General features: G+C 41.9%; 1 protein-coding gene across 9 annotated transcripts in view; it reads right to left on the bottom strand.

Moving 5' to 3' along the window:
* Positions 1–27,064, bottom strand: part of COL15A1 (collagen type XV alpha 1 chain) — a 276,139-nt gene that overhangs the window by 56,008 nt on the left and 193,067 nt on the right. For 8 of the 9 annotated variants that reach the window (XR_005594255.1, XM_039525414.1, XM_039525413.1 and 5 more), the window contains 7 exons: positions 25,686–25,754; positions 16,271–16,315; positions 12,639–12,683; positions 9,067–9,129; positions 7,181–7,216; positions 7,005–7,088; positions 539–604 (listed from right to left, as the gene is read on the bottom strand). Coding sequence is in view for 8 of the 9 variants with exons in the window: in XM_039525414.1 (XP_039381348.1) it covers positions 539–604; positions 7,005–7,088; positions 7,181–7,216; positions 9,067–9,129; positions 12,639–12,683; positions 16,271–16,315; positions 25,686–25,754 (408 nt within the window). In the remaining variant the exon portion in view is untranslated. The remainder of the gene's footprint in view (positions 1–538; positions 605–7,004; positions 7,089–7,180; positions 7,217–9,066; positions 9,130–12,638; positions 12,684–16,270; positions 16,316–25,685; positions 25,755–27,064) is intronic. The other variant, XM_039525418.1, reaches the window with a different exon arrangement.

Here is a 27,064-nt window from a genome sequence, read left to right as displayed (position 1 = left end):
TTGTATCAATAGTTGTCTCATAAGAGTTCCATCTCTTTCAGTCACAGCTAGAAATGCCATGAGAACAGCCTCATTTGCAGTAGTTCAGGATTTCTGGTTCTAGCCTCAGGCAGAAAGGAGCAAAATCTTATCAGAACATTTCAGGACCCTAAAAACAAACTAACAAGCAAACAACATGTCTGGTCCTAGAAATAGATGCAAACTTAGTAGACTCTGGGCTTTTATTTTTTTCTGCACCAGTTCTCCTCTTCCAGTCAGGTAGACGTCTGTCGTTCAGGGTCAGAGTTTGGCCCATCTCTAATGTCTTTCTTTATAATACATTTACACAAATGTAGGGAAGTTAATTTACCAACACAGGATCCAATTCTGTTCTCAGAACATGTCTCTCTACATGTCCCACAGAAGTCAGTTAGAAGTGTGTGAGTGCGTGTGTGTGTGTGTGTCTAAAGAACAGGGAGGTGGGCTTTGCATAGTATTTAAAGAGAGGCAATGAAGTATGAAACAAATCCTTGCATTTAATAAAGCAGAATATACTCACTGGAGGCCCAAGCAGTCCTTTAACTCCAGTAAAATTAGAAATTCCATCCGTATCATTGAGTAGTAGCTAAAAAATAAGGATAAAGAACAGGGTAGCTCAAATATTAAATTGGTTCTCTGGGGTAGACACATTTCTAGAGATGGCACAGACAGCTTACAACTTCCTATAATAACGGTGGAGATAGAGAACGTAGACCAAGCTATTGGGAACATTCTTTGCTTTTTCCTTTTGTGTCATGCATTTGGAATACCACTACTTCACATTTCTATTACACCTTGCATGCAATGATCTCAATAGTGCTTTACAAACATTGAAGAACTGAGTATCATTATGCTCCCATGAGGTAGGAATCCCCCACGTTACAGATGAGGAAACAGACACAGAAGGGTTGTGACTTGAGATCATCTTTTCTCTATAGGATGAAGATTAAAACAAGTGCTTTAGACCCCATGCTTCAGTGCTGAGTGGGTGTTGGCGTCTGAGGCTACGGCTACACTTGCAGATGTAGCGCGCCAGGAGTTAAACCAGCCCTCGGAGATTAGCAGCAGCAGGGAAAGCACTGCCACGTGTCTACATTGTCAGCTGCAAGCACAGTGGGATGGCCACATTAGCAGCTCTTGCAATGCCACAGAGAGCGGTGCAGTGTGGTAGCTGTCCCAGTGTGCAAGTGGCTGCAATGTGCTTTTCAAATGGGGGTGTGGAGTGTGACAGGGAGTGTATTGTGTGTATGTGGAGGGAGAGACAGTGTGTTTTGGGGGGCAGAGAGTGTGTCAGCATGCTGTCTTGTAAGTTCAGACAGGGGGAAGGGGGAAACCCCTGACATCAGCCCCTACCCCCCGCCTCTCTCTCACACACATGCATAAACGCCTGCCTCAGCAGCAGCAGCATTCCACAGTAATTGTTTGCTTTGTGTCCCAGAGCAGACAAGCATGCCGGCTGCCAGAAACGGAGCTTTGAAAGGGGATATTCACATGCCTACCTCTGAGTTCAAAACAATGACCTGCCAGGGTGGCCACTTGATTTCAAGGGATTATGGGACGTTTCTGGAGGCCAATCACAGCGCAGTAATGCAACACGTCGTCCACACTGATACCCCAGTGCTTCAGCCAGAACACAGCAAGCTCTATGCTTCTTATGGAGGTGGATTACCAGGGGCGCTCCAGCTGTGGAGTCCACGTGCCTTGCCAGTGTGGACACCTGAGGAGTTACGGCATCTGGGGCTGATTTAATGCACTCTAACTTGCAAGTGTAGCCAAGCCCTGACTGTGCACAACTCATTGCAAGATTCAGGCTCTAATGACATTTTGTTCCTATTTCATTTTGGTTTTGGACAGATTGAAATTATTTTTCCCGTATTGTATAATGCAGTCATATGTTACAGTACAGCATGATGGTGACAGCTTGGTTTTGTAAACTATCCATATATGCCTTTTACACAGAAGAAACCCTATTATTCATCCTTATTCAGTTTTTCCCGATTGCATCATTTCTTTCACTTTCTTCCTGATAGTCCCACTTGGTTTAAAAAACATATCCCTCCTTTGATCTCAGATGTCTTCACACAGACTTTAACTTGTCCAGTTTGTCTTCTGATTTGTATATCATTCTTTCATCTAAGCAAGCAACGCTATACGCTCCAGACTCAGATTGCGTATGTTGTAAAATACATCCTGTGTAATACCAGCACTTGAACTCCAAACCACCATCTTTTGCTATACTGGCTACAGACACAGTGTTTTGAAAATTGCTGTTTGCAAGAGGGCATGTCAGACAAGGAATAACAGGAAAAAAAATCTCCTTCGACCATCACATCAGAGAACATTTATAGCCACTGAGCACTAATACATATAATGAATTGGGCACACTCCAGATTCACTTCCCTCCAGGTGTGATGCAGCCTCCTAAAGGATGTTGTTCTTTGATGGATGCTGCTACCTGCCTCCTTTTAATTCATACGCCACAATATGTGCAAAGATGGGTGCCAATAATTAGGAGCTGAAATGTGTATTTATGCACCTGGAAACCTATTTGAGGTCCATGTGTCAGTACTCTGCCCCTGAGGAGAGCAGCATCAGACCCTTGTGCAGCTTGCTGTAGCCTGGCTCCCAGTGTAGCAGAATTACATTGGTTCCACTGTATTCCAGGCTCTGTGTCCTCCCAGACGGGACAAGATGTGTGGTAATTACTTCAATTACAGTAATAAAAGCCTTCTGCTTTTGCACTTGTTCTGCCACAACTTCAGTTGGTGGCAGAATTCCAGGAGCCGGAGGTTACACAATCCTTTTGAATTACTCAGTATTTAACCATTCACTTTGGGTCTGATCTAGAGACTATTGAAGTCAATGGAAAAACTCCCATTGATTTTAACCTGCTTTGGACCACACAATTTGTGTATAGTGTAAACGATCTGTAGCCTCAATTAGACACTATATGTGTGCCAGGCAAGCACACACGTTTTAAGCATACTATAGCTATATGAAAATACAGAGTACAGAGATGCCTATTATATAGCAGGCTCCTGATCTCTCCATTCCACACCTAGTGTAGTCATTTGCCCTATTTTTTGGTTTGTTTGTTTGTTTGTTTTGCAAGCAACTTTCACAGTGATAAAGCAGCAATGAGACCACTTGCCATTTCATGTCAGCCTTGTGAGACCATATCCTGAGTGCTGCCTAAAACACGGGACTTTGATTTTTCACTAATATGTTGAAGAAACAACAATATTCGTTGGCGTTACTGGTTAATGGATTCTTGGATTTTAAGTACATTATGTGTGGAGCTTTCAGCTGCTCACCTCATGGGACATTAAAATGCTAGAGGCAGAATTGCTAAAAGAACATAATGCAAAAATCACTTACATTTACTTTATATTTCCTGGATCAGACTCTCTTCATTCCTTCCTCATTAGTTTTTTGGGCATTAAATATGATGGATCAATGACAGAAAAAGAAAGTTTGCTGCTCACTTTCCCCCCCCCCCATTGGTTTCTACTGAACTTTACGGAGTGGGGAGGGGGGATTTCAGTAAAGCATCAATTACAGTTTTACACTGAAAAGACAAATGGTGTAAATGTTCTACCAAAGGACAAGTGTGACTTACTGGCCCTTCAAAATGACCTAAATATAAAAGTTCACAGAGCAGAATAGCCTAAATGATTTACTTATCACATTTTAGCATTTCGTATCAGCAAATCACAACAAACTGGGAGAAAAAACTCATTTGTATTGGGCTTTGCATTGACAATGTGTGAATGTCGGGAGGAATTCAGAAGAAAGGAATGGCTGAACAACTGACACTCTCTTTGGGAGATGATTATTAATTTCTGTTGCAGTAGCTCACCTGGGCTCCAATCACAACAATTTGAGGCCCCATTGTACTGGGCACTACACAAACACACACAGGTCCTTCTCTGAATTGATTACAACCTAAGGCCCCAATGCTGCAACTGAGAGACTGCAGTGACTGAACTGAATGGCGCTCGTGTGTTATCAATTTCAAGACCAGAGCCCAATTTCCTTCAGCTATTGTCTACCCAGTAATATCTATCTACTACACAAGTAATAAAGTTTAAAATATAGAAAAAGAATATGATTGTGATACTGCTCTAGCACCATGGTTTAAATTGCCAAACTGACTGACGGAAAGTGGCATGGTGCTGGCATGTCTGCTTGCATTAGGTCTGCTGTGTGTCCAGTGCTACTGATGTTTCAGGATGTTTTCCTGTGAGGCTGAAATAGCAAAATGTACAGGGACGCTAGAACTCTCTAGCTAAGAAAACCTCTATAGAGCAGTTAATACATCTTGTATAAATACACCTGCTATTCTCAGATCAAGCCCCACCTGGTCTCTTGCCTACATCAACCTATAGAATCAACCTCTTCCAAACTCACTGTGCCTTCAATGCCTCAAATAAATAAATAAATAAATAAATAAACCCAGCCAACTAATAGCAGCTAGGTTGAGAGCTAAATGGGCATAGTCAGCATTTACTTTGTCTATTTATAATACTAGTTTGTTGCAAATGCATATACAGTTGAATGCATTTATTTGTAACCCGCTCCCTCACCTCATATGTCATTTGTCTTCCTAGACTACAAAGTCTTTGGGGCAGAAGCTAGGTTTTTGTATATATGTATCTCAACAGCACTTAGCATAATGTAGCCCCAATTGACAGTGGGGTCCCTGGACACTACTGTAATGTATAGTGAAGGTATTTGATACAGGAGTCCTGGACAATAGAGAGGACACGCAATACATTTCCTCGGCAGTAGTTAATCACCGTATTAACGTGTGGAGTGTGGCAATTGTGAAGTGTGTGGAGAAGTTGCCTGGCCTCCAGCATGCTAACATCGTCGTCATCTGTGTCAGCTTCAGGGATGCTCAGCACGTCACTCACATAAGTGCCTTCCACCCAACAAGCTCATAATCCTTTACAAACATTAAGAAACTGAGCCTCAACACAACCATCTCAGGTGGGCATGGTTATCAAACGAAGGCAAGAGATGTTAAACATCTTGCCTAAGAAGGTCACCCAGAAGCACTGTGGCAGAGCTAGGAAGAGACCATAGATCTCCTGAGTCTCAATTCATCAGATCATCCTTTTACCTGAAGGCTATTAAAAAACCTGCCAAAAATTAAAGCAGAAACTGGATGAAACACACAGTATTAATTCCTTCATTCACCCAGGGTTTTGAGCCACTTTCAAGATACCATGTTCATTCTCGTCCTGCAAAGAAGCCACCCAAACTCCTTTGGGGCTCTGGTCACAATCATTAGGGACCCACTTTCCGCCACAATTGTTATCATTGTCAGAAACCTCGTTGCTTTAGTCAATATAAAATGTAAAGTCTGAGTTAGATTTCTGACTTTGTTATTGCCTAGCTCCTATCATGCAGATTCCTCACCTCTGATTACAAGCCTTGGCAGACTGCAGCTAACCACCTGACTTCTCTCAAACAAACAGAATCCTTCAAAGGATAAGATTACATGGCTCTCCTGAGTGAACACGTTTTCTGTAGCCATTCACAGCTTCTCCAGTTCCCAATGTCATACCAAATTGACTACACAGACTTTTGTAGTCAGTTTGCAGTTTGGTTCATGCAAACTTCTAGGGTCCTTTTTTTTTCTACTAGTATTATCTATAACCTAAAAGCCTGAAGTACACTAAGCAAACCCCACTGAAAATGTGTGTGTTGTGAAAGGATGTGTGGCTCTCTGTACCACCTTTCACCAGCATGCTCTTTGACACTTGCTGATACTACTTCTGCAAAAGGGCTATTTCTTTGGTTTGTATGGTACACTGGTAGAAAGCATGGTGGAGTCTAGGCACTACTGCAGTTTGATTCCAGGCATCGCTGGAGTCACAGGGTATGCCTACACTGCAGTTAAGGCATCTGCGGCTGGCCCGTGCCAGCTGATTCAGGCTTGTGGGGCTCAGGCTAAGGGTCTGTTCATGCGGTGTAGACACTAAGGCTCTGGCGGGAGCCCAGGCTCCAGGACCCTGTGAGGTGTGAGGGTCCCGGAGCTCGGGCTGCAGCTTAAGCCCTAACAACAACATCAAAATTAAACAAACCCTTAGCCTGATCCCCACGAGCCCAAATCAGCTGGCATGGGCCAGCCATCGGTGTCTAAATACAGTGTAGACATACCTACAGAGGCCCCATTACTTTACGGTTCCTCTATTCTGTATTCCCTGGTTAATCTTTCTTCATTTTTCATGGATTCTGCAGAGTCACCTGGACATGCTAAGAGAAGCAAACATTCTCTCATTTTACTGCCCTCTTTCATTTTTTTGTCATGGCAGGGTTATGGGTGGCCAGACGTAGCAGTGGGAGCCAGAATCCACAGTCACAAGACAGAAGTGGAGTCAGCTGAGTCAGGATAGTGGGAAGTCAAAAGAAGGAGACAAACTAGAGATGGGAACCAGAGACAGGCCGGGTCAGAATACCAGAGGTTCAGAGGCAGGAGCCAAACTGGAGGTCAGGAGCCACAAGTAAGATGCCAGGAGGCAAGCCGCAGGAGGCATACAGCCCAAAGCAGGGTGAAATCCAGTTATTCAGATGGCTTCCTGTTCCAGCTGCTGGCTTAAGTAGGGCCAGTGGGCCAGTCAGCCGCTCTGGCACTCTGCCAATCAGACATTGGGGCAGAGCCTAGCAGTGGAGCTGGGCTTCCTGGGTCCCAGGCAATCCATTGTCAGCAGGCTGCGAGATGGAGGGCTGGAGTGTGGCTGTTCCCATAATCCTACAGGCTGGATTTGAGACACATGGGTCATGACCAAAATTAAGATTGGACAAATGTGTGTATGTGGAGGGGGATTAGGTGTAGATATTTATTGCAGATTTTTCCCTTTCAGGACTGTATCTATGAACCGAACATCAACACCAGCACCAGTTGTTCTTCGCTGCCATGTAACTCCAGATACATTTTAAGGACAGTAAAGTTCTGAACACTTTACAAAGACACTTACCTGGGGTACTGCTATGATTGGCCCAGGTGGTCCTGGTGGCCCTGGAGGTCCAACAATACTGGCACCATCCTGTCCTGGTTCACCCTATTTCAATAGTCATATAGATGGAAAGGCTGTTTATTAAACATCAAATTCCCAGTCGAAATTCAATTAGAAAGAAATTGATCCCATCTTACCTTGGATCCTGTGTCCCCCTTGTCCCCTTTTGGACCCTGCATGCAATTTAATAAAGGAGTGTTAACCATTTACGAGGGAAAGTTGTGACAATACTTTCCCTCCCACCATCAGAGAATAATGATTCATGAAGGGCTTGATCCAAAGCCCAATGAAGTTGATGGAAGGACTCTGGATTGCAGTGGGTTGGGATCAGGCCCTAAGTGTATATTGGTTTTGAATGTTTTGAGTCATTTCTACTGCCTTTGACAGTGTACAAGTATGATAGAGGGCTGGAAGAACAGAGAGGAAGGAAACAGAGAGAGTATTTTTCACATTTTTTTCCTAAGGGAATCCAAGCATGAGATTTATTGAAGGGTTCACAGGTGCGTTTCATGCTGATCTATTATGCATTTTTATGACCATAAAAATTATATTTTGGCAGAAAGCTGATGTATTAAAAAGAGTCAGCCAAAACCTTACTGTTTTGTTAGCGTTTACTGCTTTTTCTATAAACACAAGTTTATACTTTGCAGTTATATGGTACTTGATTTCTATACCTCAGAGTTATTTACAAAGGTGGGTAGCATTTTATAGACAAGGCAGCCAAACCTACAGTTGGTGAAAATCAGCACGGATTTACACCAGCCAGAGTTCCAGCCCAGCTACGTGAGAGACAAAGAGGTTTAAGTAATGTGCCCCAGGTTAAAGAACGAACTAGTGTCAGAATCACGTTTACAACCCAGATTTCCTGTTTCCCAGCCCTGTCTTCAATCAACAAGATTATGTATGCCCCCACACAAATATGTAAATATTTCACTGAATAATAAATTCTATTGAGCTGGGGTGACATTGCTAACAAACTAACATAATTTAGAGTTAATTTACTCAGTTGTTCCTACATCTAACACAGAATGATGCCAGTTCATTACCATGAGCGCTGCAACTCTCAGCAGTGAACTGTCACTCATGAGCATGTAGAGAAAAGAAACAGGAACTGTTGTAATGGCTTGAAGTAATACGGAGTAGGGATGTGCATAAGGTGCAGGGTTTGGGGAAGGCCAGCTCCTCCTTCAATCTCTGCAACTTCCCTTCCAATGGCCAACTAGCCATCTGGCACTTTCTGCCTCTCTGTAACTCTCTTGTGCTGGAAAGCTTCCCAAGGATCTGTAAATCCTCTCCTCGCTGCTAGGCCTGAGCTGGCTGATTGATTTATAATTTCACGGGTTTTAATTTTTCTTAAAAACACAAAGCAATCAAACCACATTTTTCAACAACTATGGGCAAATGTTCTCTAACATTTCACTTTCACCTGTTGGGTTACTGACTTAAATACACAAGAGCATTTAAAACCTGTGAGCTTCTATTTTTCTCCTCTTCTAATTTAAAAAATTACTCTTTATTCCAGAACATATGCAAACCAAAAAAGCATTCACAGGCCGATACCTTTTCTGCCAAGTTTCAATACAGAGTGAATTAATTGCCAGTTTACAATAGAAATGCTTAACAATATTAGTGCTTGCAGATTTCTCTAGAAGCAGGAACTTACCAATACATTTAAAAATGTGTTATACCAAAGGGTCTCCCATTTTTTTTCATAGTGTGGAGCATGTCCTAGTATACAGATTCCTTTGTGAACACCACCCTTCCCAATGGTGACAGCATGACATATCTGTTGCAATTACAGTTAATTGTTTACATGGTACCAAAACATCAGGAAAGCATCATTTGTATTTTCAAGCTTCTGGTGCCGCTGGATACATGGATGAGAGCCAGCACAGTGTAACCAGCCATCCCTCCATGGACAACTAGTATGTGCTCTCGGGGTTACTGGTAGTCCCCGGACTATAGTTTGGGAATAACTGTGCTATGTGATCACACAAAGAAAGAGTACGGTGGTACAACTCACTGCATCTCCAGGACGTCCAGCAACACCGGGAAATCCAGGCTTTCCATCTGCACCTTGCTCACCCTATCAAAACAGAAATACATATTCTATTATTAATTTTAAATTCAATGCAGCATCCATGATATTCTATCAGATTTGTAGAAAGCTGCTCAGTTATTCCATTGGAAAAGTTTTAAACATCACACAGTAACCAGTCATTTTAAGAAAAAATCAATCAGCTAATAAAGCAATTAAGAAAGCAGCAGACATATACAGAGCTGTACTTTCATGCATTTGTTTCTTTATGTTTGGCCACATTGTTTCAGGGGAGACAAGAATCACCATACATAGCAGCCAAGGTGAGAGATTCCCTCAGTGAAGGAGGTGAATTCAGGTAGCACTGTAGTTTTAAAATGTAGTTTTGTTTTTTGAAGGCATTTTTACGCATTTACAGTATAATGCTCAACAAACTTCTTAAAAGAAAAACAAAGCTGTAAAGATTCTAAATCTGCCAGATGACCCTGGTTGTGGCTGCCACCCTGGATTCTCTACACTATAGAAGGACTTAGAAGATGATAGTTTATAAAAAAAATTTTTTTCCTTGGTACAGCACCAACCACCTTAATAGTATTGATGTTTCTGCTTCATTAAGAACAGTTTCTACCCTTTTATCACCTCACCTTTCCTCCGCCACCAGCAGAGTATGTTACTGAAGAACAAATGGGCACTTCATTAACAGTGGGTAAAATTTTCAAAAGAACCCAAGTGACTTAGGGGCCTAGGCCAAAATGGTGCTTGGGAGGCTAAATCTCATTGAAGGTCAATGGGGCTTAGGCGCCTAAATGCCAAACTCACTTTTTTAAATGGGATTTGGGGTATGACAACACTGCAACCAACCAATGCACCCATCTGCCCTACAGCAGCTAGTCTCAGAGCCTGGATCAAGGGGCTTGAGCTACGGAGCTAAGAATAGTCTGTGGAAGAGAAGAATGAGGGGGGATTTGATAGCTGCTCTCAACTACCTGAAAGGGGGTTCGAAAGAGGATGGATCTAGATTGTTCTCAGTGGTAGCAGATGACAGAACAAGGAGTAACGGTCTCAAGTTGCAGTGGGGGAGGTTTAGGTTGGATATTAGGAAAAACTTTTTCACTCAGAGAGTGGTGAAGCACTGGAATGGGTTACCTGGGGAGGTGGTGGAGTCTCCTTCCTTAGAGGTTTTTAAGGTCCGGCTTGACAAAGCCCTGGCCGGGATGATTTAGTTGGGAATTGGTCCTGCTTTGAGCAGGGGGTTGGACTAGACGACCTCCTGAGGTCCCTTCCAACCCTGATATTCTATGATAATAGCAGTGTAGATTTTCCCCCTGGGGCTGGAACTCGAGCTCTGAACCCCTCCCACCACTCACTGGGTCTCAGAGCTCAACTCCAGCTTGAGCATGAGCGTCTACACTGCTATTTTTAGCTCCATAAGGAGAGCTCAGTCAGTTGACCTGGACTCAGACTCGCCGCTGTGGGGTTTGGGTTTTGTTTGTTTGTTTGCAGTGCAGATGTCCCCTTAGGTACTTCTGAAAATGTTACCCATTTTCTCTTAAGTAGCCACATGAAGTAAACGTCTCTAAACCTGCACATACTGGTTCAACAGCGTTCTAGCAATTCTACAAGTGAGAAAAGAGTCTGTAGCCCATTTCCGATTTGTTAGTGAAAGTCACTTCATCTCTGGAAAGCCCAAACAGGTTTTGTATGAGCAAAGTGTGTGAAACACTGGGGGGCAGAGTGGGCCGACAAACCTGCAGAAGTCCTTCCCTATCATTTGTGTGTAACTGCATTTCTGTAATCACAGATCTCAGGAAATCTCCCCAGGTTAGTTCCCATCTCCACCTTCTGCACCAGCCTATATGGGGTGAACAGGACTTCCCACACAGCTTGCAGGATGTCTGTCGGCTGTTACCCAGTATATATGCTGGGTGCTATGCAGCTGAGTGGTGGTGTTTTATCAGTGACTCATCAACCCTAAGGTTGAGTCAGCACAGAGGGTTTTGGGGGACCTCCTCAACTGGGTGAGTTTCGCCCATGTGCAGATGAAATGGGTTAGGACTAAGAGCTGCTAATTCACTTCTTGTTGGAACAAATGTTCAAAAATTTCACCAACTTTTTTTCTTACTCAAGTTTAACTGGGAAAGAAAGACATGATTTTAGTTAACATAATTCACACTGTAAATAGTACAGTATGGCAATGTCACATTTTTAATATTATTCAGATCTTAACATCTTTTAAGCTATGTTTACACTACAGACCTCAGATTGGCCCAGCGGTGCTGCTGTAAGGTTTCCCGTGTAGCCACTCTATGCTGGTGGGAGAGAGCTCTCCTGCCGGCATAATTAAACCACCCCCAATGAGCGGTGGTAGCTATGTCGGTGGGAGAGCCGCTCCTGCCAACATAGTGCTCTCCACACCAGCACTTTTGGCAGTGAAACTTATGTTGGTCGGGGTGTGTTTTTTCACATCCCTGACAAAAGTTTTGCCAACAAAAGTGTTAGTGTAGACAAAGCCAAACATTATATCACTCCTGAAACTGGCACTTGTTCAGTAACTACTGTCCTATAGTTTTTTATTTCTGCTTGTCTTACTGGGCACTTGAACACTGAGTTCCTGTAAGCAAATGAAAATAAAATAAAATAAAAATAACGCCCCCCACACTTCTTTCATTCCTAATAGACAAAATTTTAAGGTTCCAGTACATTATTCAGCTCTAAGAGGATGAGTTATCTGCCAAGGTAGTTTTATTATTTATGGACTGAACAGATTGACTCCTATAGCTTATTTTGTACATAGCTTTGTAGTCACCTCATTCACAATAGTTATGCCCTTTGGAAATATGCTTTAAAATACTATTTATCACAACTGCATACATCATTCAGTAATAATTACTGGAGGAAGGGCCATAAAGCAGAACACTTTCTTCAACTATAGTTCACACAAGAAAATTAGTTAGATCCTTGCAGAAAACAAAAGAGCTCAAGATAACTTTCCTAAACATCCGTACATTGTCTTTAATTAGCATGCTGGCAAATGTCTTAATGAAATGTGTTTTTAAGAAATGTATTCTCTGATTGTACAGAAATGGCATCTCCATACAGATTGCTGCACATTCAAAATATGTACAGCAGATGGAATTTATAACAAGCAGCAGCCAATACATTATGTTGTTTTATTAAAACAAGCAGGTGCTTTATGATAAAACTGTGATAAAAGTTCAGCAAACAGAGGGTCAGATTAGTCATTGCTTTAATCCAGTTTTACACCACCATAACTCTGTTGATTACACTGGAGTCATACTGGTGTACAACTGGAGTAACTCAATAGTGAATCAGACCCAGAATATTTTAAACATCAGAGCATCAGTCAACAGATCACACAGTTTACAGACAATGATAATTCAACTCAGGTACTTCAAAACATCCCTGGGAATTGTGTGTATGTGTATAATTAGAATTCTGTCAATGTAATCAACATTTACCATCATTTTAGTGCATAAAGAAAATAACTAAGCAGAAAAAACAACACATTTGTAAATCAAGTTAAATGAGTTCCCCACCTTTAAACCTGCTATACCTGGTGGACCAGTATCCCCCTTTTCTCCCTGAAATGCAGATACATAAGTCATGTTAAATATCAAAATGCAGTACAACTACAGTGATTTAAAAAACTCTTGCTTCTTTAGAATTAAATAAAGTGCTCTCTTCAGCTCTGCATTACTACAGCTTTATGGTAGTGTAACTCCACTTTCCTTACAGAGAGAATGGAAATATGTTGATTTCAACAAAATTATGCCAGTTTAAAATAGAAATAATGCATTGATGAATCAGGCCTGAGACATAATGAGTTTGCTGAAAAATCTTCCAAAAATATTCTTTTAGGAATGCTTTTACTCATGATAATTAGACTTCACTGGCTTCTGGTGGAAAAAAAGTTTTTCATAATAATCAATGATCTCATTATCCATAAAAACAGATTTTGGACACCTACTTATCAGCTGGAAACAGAACATTAGGGTCACTATGGTAGATGACCACACCTGTGCTATGAATTTAAGTCACATAATTGATCTGGGATGGATAGCTCTATCTAAAAATATGAGTTATGTTGTACTAAACTTATCACTTAGTTGGACATTAAACTCCATGTGATTTCTAGTTGGATTTCTAGAGCCTTTTGTCACTCAGAGTACATGAAAACAGCATTTTGCATCTGATTTCACATGGTAATGAAAACCAGTTTCATCTGTGAAAAGTGGGTGCAAAACCCTACAACTGGCTCAGAATAGTGACACTGTACATCCACTTTATACCCACTTTGCACTGGAGTAAATTACTTTCATTGTCTGGGCAGAAATCACTCAAGAGCTGTCAACCAAAGGCTTGTTTTAAATAGGGGGGTAATAGTCAATGTGTTAAAATCCATAAAGTGACTAACAGGATTATGTCAGACCGAAAAACAGCAATCCAAGAGAAAATGGCTTATTGTCCATTTCTGCTGGCTACTGAGGGGAAGGTATGTCATGCAAAACAGGTTTGGGAGACAAATATAATAGACACGTGACCACCTATTCATCTAGGCACATCCCATTAGTATCTGAGGCCCAGATCCTCAAAGATATTTAGGTGCCTAACTCCATGGGAATTAGGCACCTAAATACCTTTGAGGATCTGGGCCTGAGTTTTTTTTCTCCTGCTGATGATAGCTCATCTCAATTGATTGGACTCTTACAGTCGGTATGCATACTTCCACCTTTTCATGTTCTCTGTATGTATAAATATCTTCTGTCTGTGTGTTCCATTCTATGCATCCAAAGAAGTGAGCTGTAGCCCACGAAAGCTTACGCTGAAATAAATTTGTTAGTCTCTAAGGTGCCACAAGTACTCCTGTTCTTTTCACATATAAATGAATTTATCCTAACAACATCCTTGTGAGGCAACCAACTATTATCCCCATTTTACAGATGAGGAGGTGAGGCATAGGGAGATTAAGTAACTTGCCCAAGGGTCACATAGGAAATCTGGAAATATCTTGTAAATCCCATTCCAGTTCTTTCATCACAGACCATCCTAGCTTTCTCTGTCACTGTGGTTACAAGCGGTGGGTCTTTTGGAAGACAAGAAAGGCAGGTTTTTCTAGAAAGCACAGAGTCACTTCCTGGCACTCAGATACCCACACATTTTGGGAGCTGTAACATGTAACCTTGAGCTAACAAAGGACAAAGAGGGACTGCATTGAGCCAAAACACAATGGGATAAAACAACGGATTTCTCCTGCCATATTACAGCCAGTCCTTCCAACAAAAATCACCTATTATTGCCCATCTAGTGATATTATTCTAGCATGTTTGCATTATGATTCCTCTCTTTCCTTATGCAACAAGTGTAGCTTTAAGACGTCCTGAACTGGATTTGTGGTGATTGCTAGTCAGGATAAGCAAGGCTGGATGCTCTGACTGAAGAGTTCAGAGGAAATGCCACCAGGGGAACCTCATGTTCTTTTCTAAGTCCTATTCAGACTGACCTTACAGGGTCTGAGCATGATCTGGCCCTGACTATTCCAATTTGCTGGGGTGGTGAGCACTTGCAGCTTTCTCTGACTTCCATAGGCATTGTATGTGTGCAGCTTCTCTATAATCAGGCTACTTACGCAGGTGCCTATATATAAACTAAGGTGCCTATCCTTAGGCTCTCAAGTTAGAATGTTCTGGCCTTGGTGTTTATTTATTGAGATACTATACAATATGTACATATAACTAGGGCCCCTGGCTTTTACTGAAAACCTCCAAAAAATTCCTGGGTTTTGAAAAATTCAGAATTTGGATTTTTCAGCTGCTCAAACTCCCCAGACCTAGCTCCCCACATCACCGACTCTCTGCCGGCCTCCTCAGCATGCCTGTGCAGAGGAGAACAACTGCCAGTTGGTGGCTCTCTCAGCTGCACAGTGCGGGAGTGAGATAGGCAGGGGAAAGCTGTATCCCTGAGAACTGGCCCCTCCTGATCCCAGCTCTTCAGCATGGCCCCAGGACATACAGTCTGGTCCCCTTCCCCCCCCCACACACACATTCGCAGGACAATCCTTTCCACCCATCTCCCTCCCCCCTGCCAGGAATCCCCTCCCTCCCACCCACTGCCAGTTTATCAGGCAACCCCCTCTTCCTCAATAGGCACCTGCATCCCCAAGATGGCCCCAGTGAGTAGCTGGGCTTAGAGAGGAACCCCAGGGCACAGAGCTTCACCAGCTGGACAGAGCCCCCTCCTCTCCCTGGGCTGGGAACAGATCACACCAATCTCCATGGGCCCAGGGAGTGAGCTGAGAAGTGCTGAGACTCTCTGAAAAAGCTGCTGTGAGTCTACACGAGCCAGGACTTTCGGAATTCACACTGAAGACCTTATATCAAGAGTAACTGCTCAAGTCAACAGTAAACTGTTTTGTAAAAAGAAGTTTTTTTGCAATGGGGATATAACGGTTTCATAAACAATAAACTTTTCTGTAAGGGCACGTCTACATGTGCAGCGCCTCAGCTGTGCTGCTACAGCGTGCGCGGTGAAGACGCTCTATGCCGATAGGAGACAGCTCTCCCATCGGTATAGCTCTGTGCACACTAGCGCTTATGTCAGTGTAACTTATGTCGCTCATGGGAGTGGAATAGTCACACTCCTGAGTGACATAAATTTTGCCAATATAAGTAGTGGTGTAGACAGAGCCTAATGGTTGCTTTCTTTCTGTCCTCCCAACCCCCAGTACTAAACCTGATATTTACCTGGAAAACCATGATAGTTTTTTGCATTGATTTTCACCCGTTTTTAAATTCTTGAAATAAAAACTGATATATTCCTGGAAAATTAATAAATAAATAACATTTGGAAATGAAAGGCTTACATATTGCATTTAACTACATGTTTAGCTAAACACTCAGGGCAAAATACTGCTCTCACTACTTTGGAATAATGCTATTAAAGCAAAAATTACACCCTTGCTACTGAAAGAAAAATTTGGCCCATGGTATTTAGGACATGTCAATGTTAACCAGAAAGCACTTTTTTGTTTGTTTTTTAAAGAGAGAAAGCTTTGGTGCAAAAGAACAAAAGCAAAAGTGACCTGAATTACTCTAAATATGGCAAACTAAAGAGGAAAATGCAAAACACAAAAATATTCTGGCTTTCAAATGTAGTCTGTTATATCAGTTACCTTTGGTCCCATTGGCCCACGCTGTCCAGCCTCCCCAACAGGACCCTACAAAGTATTCTGAGTTTACTGATATATCAATATATAATTTCATATTCCTTTTTTCTCAGTAACAAACAAGCTCACAATCACAACCATAGAAAAGTCTTTTAGTAGCTGTGTCAACAGAAAGAATTAAAATGCAAAAAAAAATTTGGTTAGATATTTTGAAGTCTGTCAGTTTAATATTTTCTTGTAATAGGCAGAGTATATAGTGATAGCTATATTTAAGTTGCCCAAGTATTTCCACTCTAAGGAGCTGCTTATATATATTTTTTTCCAATCACTTACATAACTGGCTGAAATTCTGAAGGTAAGTTCTCAGCCTGGGAGCAATATTTTTGAAAAGTTTAAATCAAAATGATGTTGCCATTTTTAAAGATTGGGGAGAATAAAAATATATATACTTTCCCCATTATAAAACACATCTTTGTGACCTTTCTTTTGAGCAGCCTGAGCCTGGAAGTGGTGTTAGATGGTCAAATGTAACATTTGGCAGGAAGTGACAGTATTCCCTATCTTGCAGAGGTGACTTTTGGTGTTCTGGTGAAAACTGCTTGTGATTTGTCAACATTATAAACATTTAAAAAACCCTGCTTTGTGCATACGCACTGAATTTTTGTAATGCAACCACTTAAACTGCCATTGTTTGTTTGTTTTTTCTGTCTCTGAATGCTTAGGGCAGGTCTGCTCTTAAAATACTCCAGCAGCAGTGCATTTGCACCCCAACAGTGTTTCAGTGAAGACACTACCTACGCCAAGGGAAGGGGTTCTCCTGTCAGTGTAGGTAATCCACCTCCCTGAGAGGCGGTAGCTAGGTTGACAGGAGAATTCTCCCATAGACCTAGCGCTATCTACACCATGGGTTAGGTTGGTTTAACTGTATTGCTCAAGGGTGTCCATTTTTCACACCCCTGAGCAATGTAGTTATATGACCTAATTTCCTAGTATGGACCTGGCCTAAGATTAGGAAAGTTCCTAGGCAGTGTTGTTCCTTTCTCTTGAGTTAGTGAGGTTGCACTGCCTTCTTCAGTGCAATAAGTATTGGTGCCAAAAGAGTGCTGCCTTATTCCATTTGAAAGAGGCCGGGCTACACTAGAAAATTAAGTTGGTTTAACTATATCCCACAAGGGTGTGAAAAATCCACTCCCAGAGCAGCATAGTTAAGTCAACCTAACTCCCAGTGTAGAAGGAAGAATTCTTCCATCGACCTCCACTTTGTGGAGAGCTGGATTAGCTATGCTGAGCCCCTGTCTACACTATAGAATTACTTCAGTATAACTACATTACTCAGGAGTGTGAATAATCCACACCCCTGAGTGACGTAGTTATACCGACCTACGTGAGGGTGTAGACAGCTCAGGAGAGCCCTTCCCGATGACATAGCTACCGCCTCTCATGGAGGCAGAGTTATTAAACAGATGGGTGAGCTCTCCCCCATCAGGTTAGAACAGGGACCTCAAACTCAGATCACCATGAGGGCCACATGAGGACTACTAGTACATTGGCCTGAGGGACGCATCACTGACACCTTTTCATATAAAGTACAAAAGCCTCCCCCTCTGCCCACACCCCACTCCACCCCTTCCATGAGGCCCCGCCCCTGCCCTGCCTCTTCCAACCCCTTCCCCAAAGTCCCCACCCCAACTCCGCCCCCTCCTGCCCCTATTCCAAACCCTTCCCCAAATCCCCACCCCTGCCCCACCTCTTCCCCTTAGCGTGCAGCTCCCCGCTCCTTCCCGCTCCCTTCTGGAAAGTGCTAAGTGCCGCCAAACAGCTGTTTGGCAGCGGGAAGCACCTAGAGGTAGGCAGAGGAGCAGGGACGCGGTGCGCTGGGGGGGCGGTGGGTGAGGGGAGCTTGGGAGCCGCAGGAAATAACTCCAGTTGTGGGGGGGGGCACGGGGTGCTTGGTGGGCTGCAGCAAATAACTCCATGGGCCGCATGCGGCCCGCAGGCCACATTATTGAGACCCCTGGCTTAGAGCATCTTCACCAGAAGCACTACAGTGCAAGTGATGATGCAAGTTTTTAATGTAGACCTGCCATGAGGGAAGAACCACTCCCGTCGGCATAGGCAGTGCAGCTGTGCTGCTGTAGGATTTCAAGTGTAGATAAGCCCATAGAAAGGGGTTCATGAAATAAGGCAGGAGCACTTGTCTCACCAACTGCACATATTATGCATTACAGAGCTCTCCACTGATGTCTGGCAAAATAGATAAACATAGCACAAAGTCTTTGTTGCTTCATTTTCCTTTGTAAAGAATGCACAAAATTAAATACAAAAGAATTCCAAGGTTGCAAAATGAGACATGCAAAAGTCAGGAAATGACAAAGTTAAGGTTGCCAGCACTGCCCTAACTCAGTTCCTGTGCATGTATACATTACAATACAGTCCTGATCCGCACTGGATCACCTATTGTCTCAAAAGAAGTTCCTTCTGAATGGAACAGATTAAAATATGGTTATGTTTTACAGACATATAGTAGGGAGTCAAACCCAAGGAGTTTTTGAGTAACTACTTCCAGCTGGTGACTGAGTGACAATCAAAGCTCATGTTCTTATAAAAGGTTGTGGAACGTACTTGAGGTGGAGTGAAGTCTCTCAGAGTCACATAGAATTTGGGGTAGTATCCTAAGACAGTTTGGAGAGAGAGGGTTCTCTGACTTAACATTTACAGCTACAGCTACTTTTGTTAACGTCCTGAAAGCAGAGCGGCCCTTGCAGGTATAACCAATGCAGTGCTGTGTTTCTGAGTCTGCAGACAGCCTGAAACAATGACTCAGAGGTGTGAACTCCCCTGCTTCTTAATCTCAATAGGGTGTCAGCTCTAAAGCCCAATGATGACACTTGGATGTCAACATTAACTGTCCCACTGTTGATCATTTGAGCAGATATGAAGGAGAAGGGGTTAGAGTGATGTAAGTGAAGTTGAATATGATAACAAGGCACTGAACAAATAATTAAATACAGGCCTGTCAACTGATTAAAAACATTAACTGTGATTAATCACCCAGTTAAACAATAATAAAACACCATTTATTTAAATATTTTTGGATGTTTTCTACATTTTCAAATACAATAACTCCTCTCTTCACGTTGTAGTTATGTTCCTGAAAAATGTGACTTTAAGAGAAACGGTGTTAAGCAAACCCAATTTCCCCATATGAATTAATATAAATGGTGTGGGGGGTTAGGTTCCAAGGACATTTTTTTCACCAGACAAAAGACTATATATCTATATCTATCTATCTATCTGTACACACACACACTATATATATATATATATATATATATATATATATATATATATATATGTTTTAAACAAACAATTTAATACCGTACATAGCAATGAGGATTGTGAAGCTTGGTTGAGGTGGTTGGTTGAGGTGGTGGAGTCAGAAGGTGGGATATTTCCCAGGGAATGCCTTACTGCTAAATGATGAACTAGAACAGCTGAGCCCTCAAGGGTTAACACATTGTTGTTAATGTAGCCTCGCACTCTACAAGGTAGCACAAATGGAGGGAGGGAGGGGAGACAGCATGGCAGACAGAGACACACACCTGTGTGTGAGAGAGAGATGTGTATTGCCCCTTTAAGTATGCTGAGCGCACTCTAAGTACATTGCCTTTTTAAGTAGATCAGCAAGTTGAAACATCAGCTGCTACCAGCAAGCTCCCTCAGTCCTGAACCCTCTCGTGTCCCCCATCCCCACTATATGGAGATGGGGTAAGCGGGAGGCAGGAGCAGGGGGGAGAGGGACACCCTGACATTAGCCCCTCGCACAGCAAGCAGGAGGCTCCCGGGAGCAGCTCCAAGGCAGAGGGCAGGAGCAGCACATGGCAGTGGGAGGAGGGACAGCTGAACTGCCAGTAATTGATAGCCTGCTGGGCAGCTGCCGCACAGGGAACTTAGGGGAACGGAGAGCTGATGGAGGGGCTACCGGTCCACCCTGGTTCCCACCCCGCACCAGCTCCAACAGGCTGCTCTTCCTGCAAGCAGTGGACAAAGCAGGCGGCTGTCAAATAATGTTATAAGGGAGCATTGCACAACTTTAAACGAGCATGTTCTCTAATTGATCAGCAACATAACAATGAAACAATGTTAAACAATGTTCTCTAATTGATCAGCAACATAACAATGAAACAATGTTAACTGGGACAACTTTAAGTGAGGAGTTACTGTATACTGATTTCAATAACAACACAGAATACGAAGTGTACACTGCTCACTTTATATTTATTTTTGATTATTTTGATTACAAGTATTTGCACTGTAAAAAACCCCAAAATAAATAGTATTAGGTAAATTGAAAAATACAAGTACTGTAGTGCAATCTCTTCATCATGAAAGTTGAACTTGCAAATGTAGAATTATGTAAAAAAAACCCTGCATTCAGAAATAAAACAATGTAGAATTTTGGAGCCTGCAAGTCTACTCAGTCCTACTTCTTGTTCAGCCAAACAAGTTTGTTTACATTTGCAGGAAATAATGCTGCCCACTTCTTGTTTACAATATCACCTGGAAGTGAGACTAGGCATTCTCATGGCATTGTTGTAGCTGGCATCGCAAGATACTTACATGCCAGATGCCCTAAAGATTCATATGTTCCTTCATGCATCAATCACCACTCCAGGGGATATGCATCCATGCTGCTAACGGGTTCTGCTTGATAATAATACAAAGCAGTGTGAACCGACGCATGTTCATTTTCATTATTTGAGTCAGATGCCACCAGCAGAAGGTTGATTTTTATTTTATTTTATTTTGGTGGTTCGGGTTCTGCAGTTTCTGCATCAGAGTGTTCCTCTTTTAAGACTTCTGAAAGCATGCTCTACACCTCATCCCTCTCGGATTTTTAAAGGCACTTCAGATTCTTAAACTTTGGGTCGAGTGCTGTAACTATCTTTAGAAATCTCACATTGGTACCTTCTTTGCATTTTGTCATATCTGCAGTGAAAGTGTTCTTGAAACGAACAACATGTGCTGGGTCATCATCTGAGACTGCTATAACATGAAATATATGGCAGAATAAGGGTAAAAAGAACAGGAGACATACAATTCTTTCCCCTCCCCCCCCTCGCCAAAGAGTTCAGTCACAAATTTAGTTAACACATTTTTTTTAATGAGCCTCATCAGCATGGAAGCATGTCTTCTGGAATGGTTGCCGAAGCATGAAGGGGCATACAAATGTTTAGCATATCTGGCATGTAAATACCTTGCAATGCTGGCTACAAAAGTGCCATACAAATGCTCACTTTCTGGTGACACTGTAAATAAGAAGCGAGCAGCATTATCTCCTGTAAATGTAAACAAATGTGTTTGTCATAGCAATTGGCTGAACAAGAAATAGGACTGAGTAGACTTGTAGGCTCTAAAGTTTTACATAGTTTTGTTTTTGAGTGCAGTTATGTAATAAAAAAATCTACATTTGTAAATTGCACTTTCACGACAAAGAGATTGCACTACAGTACTTGTCAGGTGAATTGAAAAATACTATTTCTTTTGTTTATCATTTTTACAGTGCAAATATTTGTAATAAAAAATAATATACATTTTGATTTCAGTTACAACACACAATACAATATATATGAAAATGTAGAAAAACATCCAAAATATTTAATAAATTTCAATTGGTATCTATTGTTTAACAGTGCAATTAAAACTGTGATTAATCACAATTTAAAAAATTAATCCAGAATAATTTTTTTAATAATTGCGTGAATTAACTGTGATTAATCGACAGCCCTAATTAAATATTTATTTACTACATAAAAGCCATATTCTACCCTTAATCTTGGGCGTGGGGGGGGGAGAAAAAGTAGAGAGCCCTAAAATTATAGCCCAGCCCACAGACTATAATTAAAAACAGAATTCAGCCCTCTTCACCAAATAGGCTTTGCACCACTGCTTTAAACAGAACTACCAATTTCTTAATACAAGGTTGAATTAAAGGTTTATATAAACTATACAGCAGATTGTCACTGTTTTATAACCATTGCTATAAATTACACACAAAATGATAATATGAATCTTTTGTTCAGTGTCTTTGAGAAATTACAATCCCATCTAAAGAAATTGTGACAGAACAGATGCAGTACAAACAAATCCAAAGTACCTCCTAATAGCTGGCTTTAATTAAAATCCTCTTAGAAGCAGACAATCTTCTTTTTAACACAGGCAGAAACCTCTAGAGGTTTTATAGGATGTAAGTAGCTCACGATGGCAGGTCCCTTCCCCCAAAGTGACACTGGCTTTGAATGGAGGGAATGCACAGCAGCAAAGTCTGCAAAGAGGGCAGTTGTGATGTGGGAAATGGCAGAAACCTGCCCTCCACCAGGTAGCAGAGCATTAATAGTGGGTGGCACTGCATGACCAAGGTGGCTGGGAACACACTGATTCAGTGCACCCCCACTGAGAGCACTCCCATGAAGTCCCTGGTGGATTTTAGAGTTGCCCAGACTGGCAAAAATTCTAGGGAGGATGATGGAGGAAACAGTACCATGCTCCAGCCCTGACTGCATTTGGTACTTTCCTGCTCTAGGCAGAGTGAATCTGGCTCAAATATGCCAAAAAAACCCAACTGCCCGTGATATGAACTCTGTGCAGAACTCTACAGCTTACATCAGAATGGGAAAAAGCCTACATAACCGCTAGGTCCTGTGTTTATTTTCACTGGTGCAATGCTCATGAAACTGAGCAACTAACACAGCTGTTAAGCCAAGCACAGAGAGGGCAGGTATGTGCGGCATTCTTAATCCACTTCAGCCCCCACCTGCAATATCCCCTACTCTTCCAGTCTTCAACTGTTTTTAAGCAGAAACATCCTATTGTGCCCAAACATATGATGGCTTTGTGATATAAACAAATGCCATAATTAATTATTCTATGTGACCTAAAAGTCAGAATTTATAGCTAAGTCTCTGACAGTGAAAGGCTAGAACATTAACCCAGCGTGTCATTCCAACTGGCGTGTTTCACAGGTCTGCCAATTATAGTCGAGGTCCGTATATGGTGGGGCACTGAATTGCACTTTTAAGGACTTACTTTCATTTCACTATGGAATGCATGTCTGAGAGTCTGCTTCTGAACATTAGTGAAACAGTGAATTTGTGTCAATTTCATTTAATTGTTCATTTTGAATTCATATAGTTTACAGAACACAACAGCAAAAAAGTATTAGAATTCAGGAAAGCAATTTTGGAAAATAAAGGAATCCAGCCTGCAGGGCCGTCTCTACAGTTTTTGCCGCCCCAAGCAGCGCACCGAATTGCCGCTGTGGGGGGCGAGGGCAGTCCGTGTGCTGTTAGGGCAGCAGGCGCATTTCCGCAGCGGGGGCAATTTGGTGGCAGCTTCTATGTTTAGCTGAAGCCGCCCCTGGCAATTTGGCACGCTGCTTGGGAGCAAAACAACAGGGACTGCCGCCCCTTGCAGATTGCCGCCCCAAGCACCAGCTTGGAATGCTGGTGCCTGGAGCCGGCCCTGCCAGCCTGTGGAGTATGGAGGAGGGAGTAGAAGAGTTTTCACAAACTCCCCGAGTTTGTATCTTTGGAGATTATGAACAAGAAGTGGTCACAGTCGGCAGAGAGTGACAGTGACCATGGATACTGAAGAGCCTACAATGTCAAAGGCTGCAGAGTGAAAAGGATAAAGGAGTATAAGGCAGAAAAACAGGCTTTTAGACAATCAGTAGCTGGTCATTAGAGACCTCTGTAAAACCAATTTAAATGGAATAGAGGGGTTAAAAGCTAAATTATAGGTGATACATGGGGAGTTAGAAGAAGAACATAGAAATTGCCATTCCAGCCCAGAGCAGTGCTCTGTCTAGTTCAGTATCTTGTTACGGACAGTGGACCATTCCAGATGTTTCAGAAGGTACAAGAAACATATTAGTGGACAGTTGTGAAATAAACTACCCATAGGGGAAATCAGTCACAGGTTGGCTTATGCCAGGATACATAAGAGTGTCACATTCATTCTAAAAAAAGAATTGTATCCTAGCTAATGTAACTAGAGATGTTTTTATTATCTGTTTTTATTTCCATTTATCCTTTTCCTTAGAGACTGTCCAGTTTGCGACACCATCACCGGTTCATTCACCTGCACATCCACCAATGTAATATATGCCATCATATGCCAGCAATGCCCTTCTGCTATGTACATCGACCAAACTGGACAGTCTCTAAGGAAAAGGATAAATGGACACAAATCAGATATTAGGAATGGCAATATACAAAAACCTGTAGGAGAACACTTCAACCTCCCTGGCCACACAATAGCAGATCTTAAGGTGGCCATCCTCCAGCAAAAAAACTTTAGGACCAGACTTCTAAGAGAAACTGCTGAGCTTCAGTTCATTTGCAAATTTGACACCATCAGTTTAGGATTAAACAAAGACTGTGAATGGCTTGCCAACTACAGAACCAGTTTCTCCTCCCTTGGTTTTCACACCTCAACTGCTAGAACAGGGCCTCATCCTCCCTGATTGATCTAACCTCGTTATCTCTAGCTTGCTTCTTGCTTGCTTATATATACCTGCCCCTGGAAATTTCCACTCTTGCATCCGACGAAGTGGGCATTCACCCACAAAAGCTCATGCTGCAAAACGTCTGTTAGTCTATAAGGTGCCACAGGATTCTTTGCAGCATTATAATAGCTTCAGTATTATTTCCTCTCTCATTAGCTATATAGCCTAACACTGTTTGTTTGGGGGTTTTGCTGTTATTGTTTTATTTAGACAGCTGCTACACAATGAGCAGACCCTTTCACTGACCTTTACACAATAATTCTTTCTCCTAAAAAGTTTAATTTAAAAATCAAGATTGCATAACTAGACAGCTTGATCAGTGGGGCTGGAGGGGAAAAAAGGGAGGAAGGAGAAGTGGGGTTTTTTTGTTTTGTTTTTTTCATGTTTAGGTGAGAAAAAGCATGTATTAAGGCTAATGGGAAGGAGCAGATAAGGAGATAGAGGGAAAAAAAACTGCACTTTATCCTATAAAATTTTAAAACTGTAACAGATCAGCAAATATTTAAACAAATCAAATACCCCAAAAAATTACATGAAAACTATACAGATTTCCTGGGCAACATCCTGATAATAATTTAGTACAATATAAATCTAGAGCAACTCAATCAAAACCAGTAGAATCTCTCCAGATTTCACCTGTGTGAGACAGATCTGGGTCCTCCTACTACCCATTTTTCTTAAGACAGAAAGAATAGCCTGGCTCTGTATGAATTCAGAATAATATAATATAGCTGGACTAGTTCACATACTCAAAGTATTCCAGTCTTCCAGACAGACTGAATATAAAATGGGAGGAGTATATTTCAAACAATTTTTTTTTGAAAACCAAATAAAAACCCAAGCCAAAAATCTTACATTTGGCCCTCTTGATCCTGGAATTCTGGGTTCACTCAACAAACTGATGCTCCCTGAGCCTTCCATGTCCTATAGTGAAAGAGAAAAGAATCACAGGACATTATATTTTACATTCACAGCCATTTTATATCAGGACTTCCACTTGAATCTTAAAAAGCAAAGGCATTGAAGAAAAACCAAACATACTTTAAATTCTTCTCCAAAACCATTTTTCTATCAGTTCACTGCTAAGTGTTAGAGGTGAGCTATGTTCAAATGTGGGAACAGCACACTGATCCTTTGTGCCAATCGGGAACCTCGCAGAGTGATAGGTTTGTCACTTTGTCACTTTATCAACCTTCTGCATTATTTCACATTGAAAAAAAACAGGAGAACAGAGTGAAAGTAACTTTCCATTTTCAAGAGTACTTTGTACTACTTTAATTTCTGGTGTCGGATTTGTGTTTTGTCATTTAATTATCTCATAGCATTATGCTGCTTTGTATAGCTGTGCATACTGTAATTACTTTTCAAAGCTAAATTGCTTAAACATTTATATCTGTTCTGGCAAAGGAGGCTCTGGAGGCACTTTGCCAAGCAGCCTAATTGTGATTCAAGAACTAAAGTTATTTCTTCCCCTCACAATTGAACATTGGTTTCCTCCCTGCAATTACTGTGGATGCAAAAGGCGATTCACATGGATCACTGAAATGAGCATGAGCGGAGAGAACAGCAATGTCCATGCATGGGGAAAGGCTCGCTGAAGCAGAGGGCAGATCTCTATTACTGGGAAATGTGCATTTTCTTTATATACATGCCAATTCTTTTACAGCAGTGGAGAGTGCAACACTCTTTCTCAATCTGTTTCTACCTCACTTACACACCACACCGTCAGGGCAGAAAAGTAGGGCTCTGCAGCATTCAGCCATTTTTTCCCCCTTCTTTCTACAAACTGTAAGTCAAAGTGCATCAAATACCAAATGAAATATCTGTTGCGATTATGAGCTTTGAACTGTTTAGCTGTTTGCTCACTTCCCAAGGTGAATGCACTTGTGTTGCATATTCCTTCACCTTGACTCCGTTGCGCTTTAATTGGTCTCCTTGTGGCAATATTTTTCCATCAAAGAGAGTGCCTAATGCCTGTTTTACATAACACACTGTCATTTTTGACACTCATGTGTTTTTAATAGGTTTACCAGGTACCTTCTGCAATACAGACTGTTCTTTTGGCAAGCACAAGGGCCAGCAAACCCAGTCTCTTTCTTTCCCCAGTGCAGCTCAGCTTTGGCACATAATTAATAACAGCTGTTTTCAAGTGCTGAAAGCAGTGCTTTGCAGAAGAGACATGCTTAGGGCAATAAACAGATTGCCAACCAAACGCTAGCACTGCCCTAACAAAA

The sequence above is a fragment of the Mauremys reevesii genome, linkage group 2 (assembly GCF_016161935.1).
Source record: "Mauremys reevesii isolate NIE-2019 linkage group 2, ASM1616193v1, whole genome shotgun sequence".
NCBI lineage: Eukaryota > Metazoa > Chordata > Testudines > Geoemydidae > Mauremys > Mauremys reevesii.
This window is presented reverse-complemented; position numbering and strand designations above follow the sequence as displayed.